The 13,055-nt window shown below is 39.6% G+C and overlaps 2 protein-coding genes across 3 annotated transcripts in view; one reads left to right on the top strand and one right to left on the bottom strand.

The window, feature by feature from the left end:
• The window catches only part of NUSAP1 (nucleolar and spindle associated protein 1), a 78,450-nt gene that overhangs the window by 22,279 nt on the left and 43,116 nt on the right, over positions 1-13,055 (top strand). The gene's annotated exons all lie outside the window — the stretch shown is intronic.
• OIP5 (Opa interacting protein 5) overlaps positions 1,328-13,055 on the bottom strand; it is a 22,371-nt gene continuing 10,643 nt past the window's right edge. Inside the window, exon 5 of the mRNA XM_008587622.1 lies at positions 1,328-1,988. Within this exon, the coding sequence (XP_008585844.1) occupies positions 1,893-1,988 (96 nt within the window). The 3' untranslated portion in view covers positions 1,328-1,892. The remainder of the gene's footprint in view (positions 1,989-13,055) is intronic.

Genomic DNA, 13,055 nt, shown 5'->3' with positions numbered 1-13,055 from the left:
GTCCGGTACGGGGGCGACACTGAGGGTTGCGAACCGTTGCCGGACACGGAAAAAGACAAAAAAAAAAGGAAAATGTTCTATATGTAATATAAAATGGAAAAAAATCTACTATAAAAAATTTCTGCTATCCTCAACTACTTGGATATATCATTTCTTGATTGTGCTAGTGCCATAGCCCCTCCTACCCATCCACAGGATAACCATAAAATGAGTTTCTAAAAAAGTAAGTTTGATCCTGTCACACACCTCCCTCTTTTATTTTTATTATTATTATTTTTTTTTTTTTCCTTTTTTGTGACCGGTAAGGGGATCGCAACCCTTGGCTTTGTGTCGTCCGCACCGAGCCCGAACCCGCGGCGGGAGTGCCCACTGTGCTCGAGGCACCGCACTCTCCCCAGTGAGCCACGGGGTCGGCCCGCACCTCCCCCTTTTAAAATTCTTCAAGGGTTTCCCATTGTTCTTGGGATAAAAACAAACATCCTTCAGGAGGCCAGTAAGGCCTTCTACCCTCTGGTTTGGGGCTATCTTTACAACTTGCAGACCTTTTAAGAGCCTCAAAGGACCTCATAAGGCCTTCCCACATGCTGTTTTCCCTCCCTCACCTTATTAATTCCTACTCATCTTTCAGGAGTTTCACTGCAGAAACATTAATTCCTCAGAGGGGCCTTCCCTGAACTCCAGATCAAGTCAGTTACCTACTGTATGTGCTTGTAGCTCTTTCTCTTTTCTTCAAAACTCTTTACTATAGTCATGATTTTACATGTCTTTTTTTTTTTTTTTTAAAGATGACCAGTAAGGGGATCTTTTTTTTTTTTTTTTCCCCTTTTTTCGTGACCGGCAACGGATCGCAACCCTTGGTGTTGCTCCCGCACCTTGCTCTGCCAGTGAGCGGCCGGTCCGTATGTGGGATCCAAACCCTCAGCGGGAGCGCCGCCGCGCTTCCCAAGCGGCGCACTGTAGCAGTGCGCCACCGGGCCGGCCCCAGTAAGGGGATCTTAACCCTTCACTTGGTGTCATCAGCACCACGCTCACCCAGTGAGTTAACCGGCCATCCCTATATGAGATCCGAACCCAGGGCCTTGGTGTTATCAGTACCACACTCTCCCAAGTGAGCCACAGGCCGGCCCTGATTTTACATGTCTTTATGTGACTATTTGTCTATGATGTATGACTAGATTATAAGCTCTGAGAGAATACAGAGTGGCTATTTTGCTTACCTTTTATGTCCAGTACCTAGCACAATACCTTATAGATATTTACTAAATAAACATTTTGTTAAGCTACTCAGCCAAAGTGCTACATAAAACAAACTTAGAGAAAACAGTACTTCAATGAATATTTGATGTTTTAGTGCTTCCTTTCATTGTTAGCCTGTTAAGCTTAGTTCACAAGTGAAAAGTGACAAATTGTATATTATCCAGTCAATTTATTTATTACCTATAGAATATTAAGTATTTGTATTTTACCTAAGAAAAAAAGATCAGTACTCATATAACACCTGCTGCATGTAGGAATACTAGTAGTCAACATTAAGACCAGCCCTATTCTCAGACCAACCATGCATCTTTAGGTCAGAGGACACATGGGACACTGCATCCTAATTCCTAAATTTGCAGTCAAAGATGTTTTCTGAGATAAATGTGAAATTGATAAGAAGCTAAAATGAGTTCTTAAGGCAAATAGCTATGAAACCTGGACAGAAGACTCTTTAGCTTCTCTCTAACAACAGTTTTACAGATCACTTAGAAAATTAGCCTAGAGATAAACAAAATAAACTGCACACACCCCACACTCCCCATTCTTGAAGTCAGTCTTCAAGAAATGACCAAACAGCACCTGTTGTTGAAGACAGCAATAAAGCCTGAACTTGGTACTCAAGCTTTGGTTCTGGATCAGTTTTCTGGCTTGGACTGGTCAGGAGTCACTTCCTTCACAATCTTCATTAGTGAATTTAAGTGAGTATGTGTTACCATTATCTTCTCTTTCAGCTGGGAAGAGAAAATTATATATTTATCAGGGCATCTTAAGCTTAACTCTCAATTTGCTAGTTGTAAAGCCATGTAAAATTTAAGTTAGTTTATATCTAGTGATTGGGAGCTGTGTGTCTCAGCACAGTTCAGGAATATATTTGTTCTGTTCAGAACTTTATACAACAAACCTAGTACACAATAAGATCCTTAGATACAAATTTTCATGTGAAAAAAAGTATCACATGCTGAGTATCACTGCTTCCCTGAAAACCAGAAAAAAGTGGGGTCAGAGAGCTTAGTGGAAACAGATCAATTAGTCTTTCCCTCCTTTTCCAGTGGCAAGAACCTAGCTTTTTTTTTAACCCTTTGTTAACCATAACAAATGCTTCTCTGACTTTAATATTCTGTTAATTGTCTTCAAAAGTAGCTCTGGTTATTAGGTTTAGAGCAGATGTTTGTTATAATTGGATAATTCTTAAGAGTTCTTTCATCTTAGAACACCTATATTTAGAACCAGATTTACTCAGCATACAACATGTTATTGTTAAGTTATCATGGAATACTGAATTATGGATGACTTAGTCTTCTGTTAAGTCAGAGTTAACCAAAAAAGGGGCCGGCCCATGGCTCACTTGGGAAAGTGTGGTGCTTATGACACCAAGGCCAGGGGTTCGGATCCCTATATAGGGATGGCCGGTTAGCTCACTTGGGAGAGCATGGTTCTGACAACACCAAGTCAAGGGTTAAGATCCCCTTACCGGTCATCTTTTATCCAAAAAAAAGTTAACCAAAAAGAATGTTATTTCTACAATTTTTTTTTTTCCTTTTTGTCCTTTTTTGTGTCCGGCAACGGATCGCAACCCTCAGTGTTGCCCCCATACCGGACCGGGACCGGCAATGGGATCGCAACCCTCGGTGTTGCCCCCGCGCCTCGCTCAGCCAGTGAGCGGAAACCGGTCTGTATGTGGGATCCGAACCCCTGGCGGGAGCGCCGCCATGCTTCCCAAGCGGCGCACTATAGCAGTGCGCCACCGGGCCGGCCCTACAATTTTTACATATATATATATTTTTTTTTTTAAATTATTTATTTATTTATTTATTTATTTTAAGATGACCGGTAAGGGGATCTTAACCCTTGACTTGGTGTTGTCAGCACCACACTCACCCAGTGAGCCAACCAGCCATCCCTACATGGGATCCGAACCCACAGCCCTGGTGCCATCAGCACCACACTCTCCCGAGTGAGCCACGGGCCGGCCCAAATTTTTTTTTTTTTTTTTAAAGATGACCGGTAAGGGGATCTTAACCCTTGACTTGGTATCATCAGCACCACACTCTCCCAAGTGAGCCATGGGCTGGCCCTTAGATACATATTTCTGATGTAGTTTGTACAGTACACTAAATATACTTTTTATAACCCAAGATACAAGAACACCCAAAGTTCACTAGGAAGCTTTGCTTAAATTAAACAGGTAACTCTAGAGCCTGTTAATGTTATTGGGGTGCCCTTATACATGCAAAGCATTTTTCTGTCAAGATTTTTTGTCTTTATCTTTCAGCGTTTTTACTGTGTCTGAATTAGATCCCTCAGCATTTATCCTACCTAAGTTTATGGAATTTCCTGGATATGAAGATTCATTTTTTCATTGAATTTGAGAAGTTTTTAGCCATTATTTTTTTGAGTAGTTTTTCTGCTTTCTCTCTCTCCTCTCCTTTTGGTACTTCCATTACCCAAGCATATTTAGGTAGGCTTGATGGTGTTCAACAGGTCTTTTTATGCTCTAAATTGTTTTTCATTCTTTTTTCTGTCGTCTTCACAATGAATAATCTTTATTTTCAAGTTTCTTGATTCTTTCTTCTGCCAGTTCAAATCTGCTCTTGAGCTACTCTAGTGAAGTTTTCATTTCAGTTATTATATTTTTACTCCAGAATTTCCCTTCGGTTCTTTTTTATAATTTCTAATTTTTACTGATACCTTCTATTTGATAAGTCAGTGTCATGATACCTTCCTTTACTTAAGAATTGTTTTCTTTACTTCTCTGGAAGTATTTTTAATAGCTGTTTTGAAAGCTTTGTCTGCTAGGTTCAACATTTATGCCCTTTTTTGTTTTGTTTTGTTTTTCGTGACTGGTAAGGGGATCGTAACCCTTGGCTTGGTGTCGTCTGCACTGCGCTCAGCCAGTGAGCGCACCGGCCATCCCTATATAGGATCTGAACCTGCGGCCTCAGAGTTCCCAGCACCACTACGCTCCCAGCACCGCACTCACCCGAGTGAGCAACAGCGTCAGCCCAACATTTATGCCCTTTTAAAGGCAGATTCTGATGCCTGCTTTTTATCCTATGTGTGGATCACACTTTCGTATTTCTTTGCAGGTTCTGTAATTTTTTATTGAAAACTGGACATTTTAGACAATATATTGTAGCCAACTCCGGATACTAATTTACACCCTTCCACCATGCTTCTTGTTGTTTGCTTATTTGTTTAAATAACTAGACTATTTTTGCAATTTCTCTTTCCCCCACAGTGCGTAGCCTTCGATGTCATTCCTCAGAGGACACAGCCTTGAGCATGTTCACGATAGTGGTTTTATCAGGGCTCTCTTTGACTGTCTGTGTTAAGATACCTATCTGTGTTGTTACCATACCTAGCTGCTAGCCTCCACTAATTGCTGGCTGATTGCTCTATAAGGGGACTTCAAACATGGAAAAATGGAATTAAAAGATAAAATTTAAAAATATAGACTTTATTTCTCAACCTAAGCTCCTTCAAGATCAAGACACTTTTGTAAGCAATGATACCTACCATTTAGTTCATCCCTAAAAAACTAAGGATCCTGGAAATTTAACCATATCAATGCAGCAATGCAGTCTAACATTACTGTTTTTTGTTTGTTCATTTTGTTTTTTGGCAGCTGGCAGGTACAGGGATCAAACCATGGACCTTGGTGTTTTCACATCATGCTCTAACCAAGAAAACTGACCAGCCCCCTTTTATTATTAACTAAAGAAAAATGGGTGCCCTTTAATGATTTTTTAAGATTAGGAAAGAAAAGTCAGGAGCCAAAGCAGGATGTGACGTGGATGCTTAATCATTTCCCATAGAAACTCTTGCAAAATTACCCTTGTTTAATGACAGGAATGAACAGGACCATTGTCATGATGGAGAGAGACTCTCTGTTGAAGCTTTCCTGGGCATTTTTCTGTGAAAGCTTTAGCTAACTTTCTCCATACACTCTCATAACAAGCAGATATTATTGTTCTTTGGCCCTCCAGAAAGTCCATAAGCAAAATGCTTTGATCATACTAAAAAACTGTTGCCATGACGTTTGCTCTCTGCTTTTGCTTTGACTGGACCACTCCCACCTCTTGGTAGCAGTGCCTTTTAGTGTGCTTTGTCTTCAGGATCATACTGGTAAAGCCATGTTCCATCTCCTGCTACAATTTTTCAAAAAAGTGCTTCAGAATCTTGATCCCACTTGTTTAAAATTTGCATTAAAAGCTCTTTTGTCTGTAGCCGATCTGAGTGCAAGTTTTGGCACCCACTGAGCAGAAAATTTGCTCAACGATAATTGTTCAGTCAGAGTTGTGTAAACTGAACCAATTGAGATGTCTGTGGTGGTGTTTTTTCTTTCTGTTGTTAATTGTTGGTCCTCTTCAATTAAGGCACAGACAAGATTCATTTTTTCCACACACACTGATGTGGATGGTTTTCTGCTGCAGGCTTTATCTTCAACAATGTCTTGTCCCTTCTTAAAACAATTTATCTATTTGTAAACTACTGATTTCTTTGCGGCATTGTCCCCATAAACTTTTTGCAAAGCATCAATAATTTCACCATTCTTCCACTCAAGCTTCACCATCAATTTGTTTGTTTGTTCTTGATTCAATTTTAGCAGAATTCATGTTGCTCTGATAGGGGCTCTTTTCAATCTGATGTTTTATCCTTCTGAGTGCTTCAAACTAGATCCTGTTCAGACATGTTATAGCAAGTTAGTACAAGTATATTTTGGTGCAAAAATTTTGCAATCCATGCATAGTTTTTTCATAAGATACATTTTCCATGAACTTTTTGAAGACCCCTCATATTGTTTTTGACCACGCCCTGGGTCATAAATTGTTCCAGTCTTATCCAATTAAATTCAGACCTCTTTGCAGGGTTAGTCTTTAGGTCTATCTTTGAAGTTTGTTCCAACCCCAGGAGAGCTCTTCTTAGCTATCTATTTTCCTGTTTCTTTCTGATAAACTTCTAACTAGTCTATGGTTTGGTTGTGGAACTACAAACTTCCTATTAATAGCTTACTGCCATAATGTCCATTGTTTTGTACAGTACCCTTAGACATGAACTTCCCCATATTCTGTTTCACACAAAGTCAGTTCCCTTGGGAGAGCTTCATAGCTCTCTGTTTTTATAATCTGCCTCTCATCCTGGGAAAAATCTGTCCTATTGTTCCCAAGCTGGAGGGTGGGGCCAGTATCTCTAAAGTGACACCGCTGCTTTATAAGCAGGGTACTAGGCAGGGTAGTAACTTCTGGTTGTCTCAGCTTGCCTATCCCAGCGTGGAATTTCTGCCCTAAAAGCAAGCTTGGGCAAGGGTAATTGGGTTTTTGGCCTACTGTGACTGCAGTAGAACTAATACACTACAAATGGCCATTCTTGCATGGAATAAAGCTTTTGCAACACAGAGCTGAGGTGGGGGGGGATGAGAAATGCTGGTGGCCTGCCCCTCCTATAGAGATACCATGGCCCTAGTCTGGGAGCTAGAGGGAAAAGGATCCCTGTGTTCTTGGCTTCATCTGCCCAGATAGAGCCTTCTTCCCTCTAAGCTGGGGAGGAGGGGCAGGAGGGGCAAAGGCTGTAGTTCAAATGCCACAGGCTCTCACTGTTCTTTACGAAATTCAGTAGATTCTGCTGAGTACTTTTTTCTCCATTTGCTGTATGCCTTAAGGAAAATTTCCACAGACTTGAAATGGTTGCTTTCTTTATAATTTTCTCCCGCTCCATAGAGAGAGAGAGGGTCCATGAAGCTACTCATGCTGCCATTCTGAAGTCATCTCCCATAGCAATTATTTTTAAGCACAATATTTACTGACCCCCTCAGCTGAACTCAGTTGCTTGGTGTAGGGATTGGTAAAATATGGACCATGGGCCAGCCTAGTAAATTGGTACAAGTTTTATCAACACAGTTATCCCCATTTGTTTTTGTATTGCCTATGGCTACTTTTGCACTATAATGGCAGAATGGGGTAATTGAGACCTTATGGTCACGAATCTTAAAATATTTGTCATCTGGCCCTTTACAGAAAAGTTTGCCAACCCCTGGCTTAGAACATGTACTCATGAGCTTAGATAGCTTTACTAAAAAAAAAAAAAAAAAAAAAAAAATCACTGTTCTCCTATCCTTAACATTACCATTACGCCTAATATAAAACTTTGAAAATTAAATGATATTAGTAGATGTGTAATTAGCAAGGAATAAACTACTAACACTCTTTTTTTTTTGTCTTTTTCCGTGTCCGGCAACGGATCGCAACCCTCAGTGTTGCCCCCGTACCGGACCGGGGACCGGCAACGGGATTGCAACCCTCGGTGTTGCTCCCGCGCCTCGCTCAGCCAGTGAGTGGGAACCGGTCTGTATGTGGGATCCGAACCCTCGGGCAGGAGCGCCACCGCGCTTCCCAAGCGGCGCACTTATCCAGTGCGCCACCGGGCCGGCCTAACACTATTTTTTTTAAAAAGCCAACAATTAATTAATTCCTTTTGGGGGTGGGATGGGGGGACAGCTGGCCAGCACCCAACAATGATTTCTAAGGTGGTTCTGAGGGCATAAAGTTATTGCCAAATTTTCACTCAGAATGAGGCAGCAAGCTACCAGAAAAGTTGCTTTCTTCAACTCAAAGTAATCAACCACTCATGAAACCCATTTAAATAAGAATTCTTAATAACTATTTTATTACTCTTTCCTCTAAGACATGTTAAGCATAAGGTGCTTGTAAAGAGGACAGCTCTATGCAAGATGATGATGTCCATTCCCAGCACAAAGGAGAATACAAAAATGAAGTAGTTCAGCAGCTTCTCCCCTCCTTCTGAACTATCCCCTTACAATATGGCTTTAATATTTTGCTTTGTGTGATTCCGTAAGAAAGGCCAAACCAAATATAACGGATTATTGGAGTATCACATGATTTCATCACCCCCAAGTTCACTGGTACAAATTATCAAGAGTTGTCTATATTAAAGGAACAATAAAATCATCATGAAATTTTACCTCTGCAATCTTTTCTGGTAGAGGTACAATATGAAGATCCATCTCAGATGCATTTACTATGGCTTTTGTTTTTAAGAGATAGCTAGACAGAAAATACAGAGTGAGCATATTAGTATCATACCACAATTAAGATTGTCAGTGAACCAAATTTGCCTCTCTCAAGCAAAGCTTGCCTTTCTGAGATCCATTTCAAGACTCATGATGTATATTGCTGAAACAACAAATTATCAATAAACAAATCAGAGACTCTGCCTCATCCTACCCCTTCGGAGAGACAAAATTATCCCAGGGCAAACTGAAGACAAAAACCAGGGTTTTATGAATAATCACGATGAGTATAAGCTTCACACTCCACCAGTACATTCTGTAGCACAGTTCAAAGGAACCACATTGTGACAAATAGTGTTGGTTGCCTACCCAGTAACCATTTCTCACTACTTACTTGCTAACAGAAGCAAAATTTTGTCAAGGGTAGCAGGGTGCCCAGTCCTACTAGAGAAATCATAACTGCACTAAGCCAACAGTGACAAGCCTATAGTCATATATTCGTTTTCTCAGTTTAAAGTGTTCATGTGACATAGTTCTGGCCAATAAGAATAAGGAAATTTTTTGCCAATAAAAAGAAAATTTTCTTTGTGTTCCCATACTCCCCATATCCTCTTACTTTCTACTGGGGATATTACCATTGATAGATGTAATGCTTGTAATTGCAGCAGCCATCTTGCATCCAAAAGGAAAAGGCCAAGAGAATCACAGATGCTGACCCAGAGCCCTGTTATGATTGAGCCACTAGAATACTCCTGGAGCAGGCAACTGTCCTCACCTCTTACTTGTTAAAGCCACTGTTAGTCAGGTTTTTTGTTACTGGCAACCAAATTCATTCTAACTGACACACACAGACATAGATTTATTATCTTCCCAGACTCATGCCACCTATATTTTCCTAGTTTCTACTTAAAAGGAATGTACTGACTTTTCATCCAACTCCTCATTTTAAAGATTAAGAGAGGCTAGCTGGTTAGCTCAGTTGCTTAAAGTGGCGTATTATAATGCCAAGGTCAAGGGTTTGGATCCCCTACCAGCCAGCCACCAAAAAAAAAAAAAAAATTAAGAAATGACTCATAATCCCATCATGTTTTTCAAATTTATGTTAAAAACATTTGTTACTAAAAACAAAACTATTGTTGTTGTTGTTACTAAAAGCATACTTCTTACTGCAAAAATGCAATTATAGCTCTTCTGGGACATTTACTTATATCTGTTTCTAAAAAAGATTTGATGGGCCGACCCTGTGGCTCACTCGGGAGAGTGCGGCGCTGGTGGCACCAAGGCTGTGGTTTCGGATCCTATAATAGGGATGGCCGGTGCGCTCACTGGCTGACAGTGCTGCAGACGACACTGTGACGAGGGTTGCGATCCCCTTACCGGTCAGAAAAAATGAAAATAAAAAAGATATGAGGTTACTAATAAAACATTTACAGCAACTTCCCCTCCTTCTTTAAACTTAATTCTAAATAGAAATTACTTAAGAAAACACTAGGAATGTAAAGTAAAATATCAATCCATCTCAAGTATATATTTCCTGTTAGAAATCTGCAATGAAGAACAAATGGTATGCCTAATGTACACTGGACAACCTTATGGTAAAGGATGGACTTTATTTGTAAAGTTTTATTGTTTAGTCAACCATAACTCAGCTGTAAACACCTATCTAAGCACATTAAATGAGGAAAAGAAAACCTTTATGTTCTGTAAAAGGAAAATAAGCTTTGGAGTTAAGACACAGATTCAAATCTCAGTTCCTCCACCTCTCTGAGTCCCAGTTTTCTTATATTAAGAACTCAGTAAAGTAAGCATAACGCCTGGCACAAACTAGGTCATCATGGCTATTCTTGTTTTTGTTTTTAAATGGTCAAGGAAAGACTTTGATGGATGTTTCAGTTTCCAATAGTAAACAAAGAAACTTAAGTAAAAAATTTAATTTATTAGAAATATAAAGAAATACCCAATGTTAATCATGAAAAGATATAGCCAATAGGGGACTTTTCTGACTATGTGAGGCCATGTGATCATTATTCTTCTCTGTGCATCTGCTTCATTCTTTTTCTGCAGACAAGATTTCTCTGCATTTACATGTGTAACACAGAAAAGAGCTGCCCCAAACCTAGAGCTTTCACTTCCCAACTTCAGCACCAGTCATCTAAAAATGACTAGCATCTCCCTTATTTCCAATTCCTAGGGTAGAAAACCTGATTGGCTTAACTTGGTCAGGTATTTGTTCTTGATCCCATACCTGGAAGTGGTATCACCCATGATACAAACATGGCTAGAAGGTCCCACCCTATGGGAGGGAAACAGGCTGGGCACAAACCCCAAAGGTGTCTACTGCAACATTATTTTGCAAAAGCTTACCTTCCATAGGGCCGGCCCGTGGCTCACTTGGGAGAGTGTGGTGCTGATAACACCAAGGCCATGGGTTCAGATCCCTATATAGGGATGGCCGGTTCACTCACTTGGGAGATGTGGAGCTGACACCACCAAGTAAAGGGTTAAGATCCCCTTACTGGTCATCTTTTTTAAAAAAAGCTTACCTTCCATAATTTTATTTATTTATTTATTTATTTATGGCAGCTGGCTGGTATGGGGATCCAAACCCTTGACCTTAGGGTTATAATTCCTTGCTCTAACCAACTGAGCTAAATAGCGAGCCTCAGAATTTTCTTTAATAAAAGAATACCCTCTCAATTATTCCATGGTATGATTATTAAGCCTTGGTATGATTATAAGACATCTAAAATGATTGTAATGTTATAAGATACTTTAGTCCCACTGCTATCTTTTTTGTAAGAAACAATGCCTGGCATTAGCATCTTCTTTTTTTTTTTTTTAAAGATGACCGGTAAGGGGATCTCAACCCTTGGCTTGGTGTTGTCAGCACCACGCTCAGCCAGTGAGCAAACCGGCCATCCCTATATAGGATTCGAACCCGTGGCCTTGGTGTTGTCAGCACCGCACTCTACCGAGTGAGCCACGGGCCGGCCCCTGGCATTAGCATCTTCTTTGGTACACTTTATCTTTTCTGAAAGATCATTTAAAATTTACTTGATAAATAATATCTAAGTCTACTCACCACACCATTTTGTCACTGAAAAGGCTGAAGTGACCTCTCAAGGCAGCCAGGGCAGCATGGGTAGAATATAGATGGAAACCAATGGGAGTCCCACAGGAACCACAGAATAAAAGGTTGTAAGTGCTGTGAGGGATGAGGAGGATGAGGAGAAAATAAGATTAAGAACGAAAATCAGAACAAATAAAAAATAGCCAGTCTCTGGAAGCATTCCTATCACCTAAGACATAGATAAAAGCTATGCAATAATTGGAATGAGACTGAAAAAATGTCACTTTCAAGAAAGGTTAACTCAGATTTTAATATAATTACACTCTAGATTACAGATACCCTCATGAATTTTGGGCACAAAAGCAATTAGGAATGTACAACTGTCACTTCAGTAGAGAAAGGTAACTTACCTCTGAAAAGCAGAAAAAGAGCTAACTAATCAGATTATCATTTAAACATGTAAAACTACAAACCGCCATGTAAATTAGCCACCAATTTAGAGTTGATGAAAAAATAAGCTGATTGGGTACTTACTAAACTATTAATAGAACTCAAACAGGATTTTTCTTTTGCAGATGTTAAAAAAAAATATATTAACTGAAAAAACTAACCCAGACTAAAAGCAAAAGAAAGAAAGAAAGAAGGAATACCATTACCCTAGCAAGCCATCTATTTTCTTTTCCTTTATACTCTGAAAGATTACTGAATGATATTGGGGCCGGCCTGTGGCTCACTCAGGAGAGTGCGGTGCTGATAACACCAAGGCCACAGGTTCGGATCCCATATAGGGATGGCCGGTTCGCTCACTGGGTGAGCGTGGTGCTGACAACACCAAGTCAAGGGTTAAGATCCCCTTACCGGTCATCTTTAAAACAAAAAAGATTACTGAATGATATTGATTTTAGTTCTCATTATACTACTTGGGCAAGTAACCTGCCATATTTGCTGGTATATAAGACATATCCAAACATTATAAAGAAACATTTTAAGAAAAAATTAACTGTTTCATTGTGCACGTACTGAAAGCAGTTTTAAAGTGGTTTGGTAAGGGGAAAATTATTCATATAAATATAGTATACTCTGCAGTAAAATTCTATTAATAAAAGAGTATAAAACCATAAAGCTAAGAAGAAACATATTCATGTCAATGGGTACCAAAAAAGAACAAGCAACAAAATTAAACTTATTGGTACATGAAGTCCCACACCACATATGAAGTACTGTATTTTTGTGAATATGGGTAACCAAAAAGCAAGCCATGAAATAAAATGAAGTTGCATTCATTTGAATTAATTCCACACAGGAATTAATTAGTTCAGACAAAGCACAGTACCTATAGACAAATGTCTCAGTAGAAACTAATATATGGCACAGAGCAAAATGTAAAGAAATTCCAAAATTATGCTTATGCATGCAATATAAAACAAATATTTCAATGAATATTATTAGTACACAACAAAGAAAAGGAAAATTTTAATGAATTCTGATAGTAAAATTAATTAATGGCACAGCAGTGCCTCTGTGGTGACAGAACTATAATTAATGATGAAAAAATGTAATTCCCACACTTTGCCACTAATCATTTGTGTGATCGGTGGCTCCCTATTTTTATTAAGAATCTTTTTTTTTTTGTCTTTTGTCTTTTTTCCGTGTCCGGCAACGGATCGCAACCCTCAGTGTTGCCCCCGTACCGGACCGGGG

This window comes from Galeopterus variegatus, unplaced genomic scaffold (assembly GCF_000696425.1).
Source record: "Galeopterus variegatus unplaced genomic scaffold, G_variegatus-3.0.2 Scaffold119, whole genome shotgun sequence".
In the NCBI taxonomy this organism is placed as follows: Eukaryota; Metazoa; Chordata; class Mammalia; order Dermoptera; family Cynocephalidae; genus Galeopterus; species Galeopterus variegatus.
This window is presented reverse-complemented; position numbering and strand designations above follow the sequence as displayed.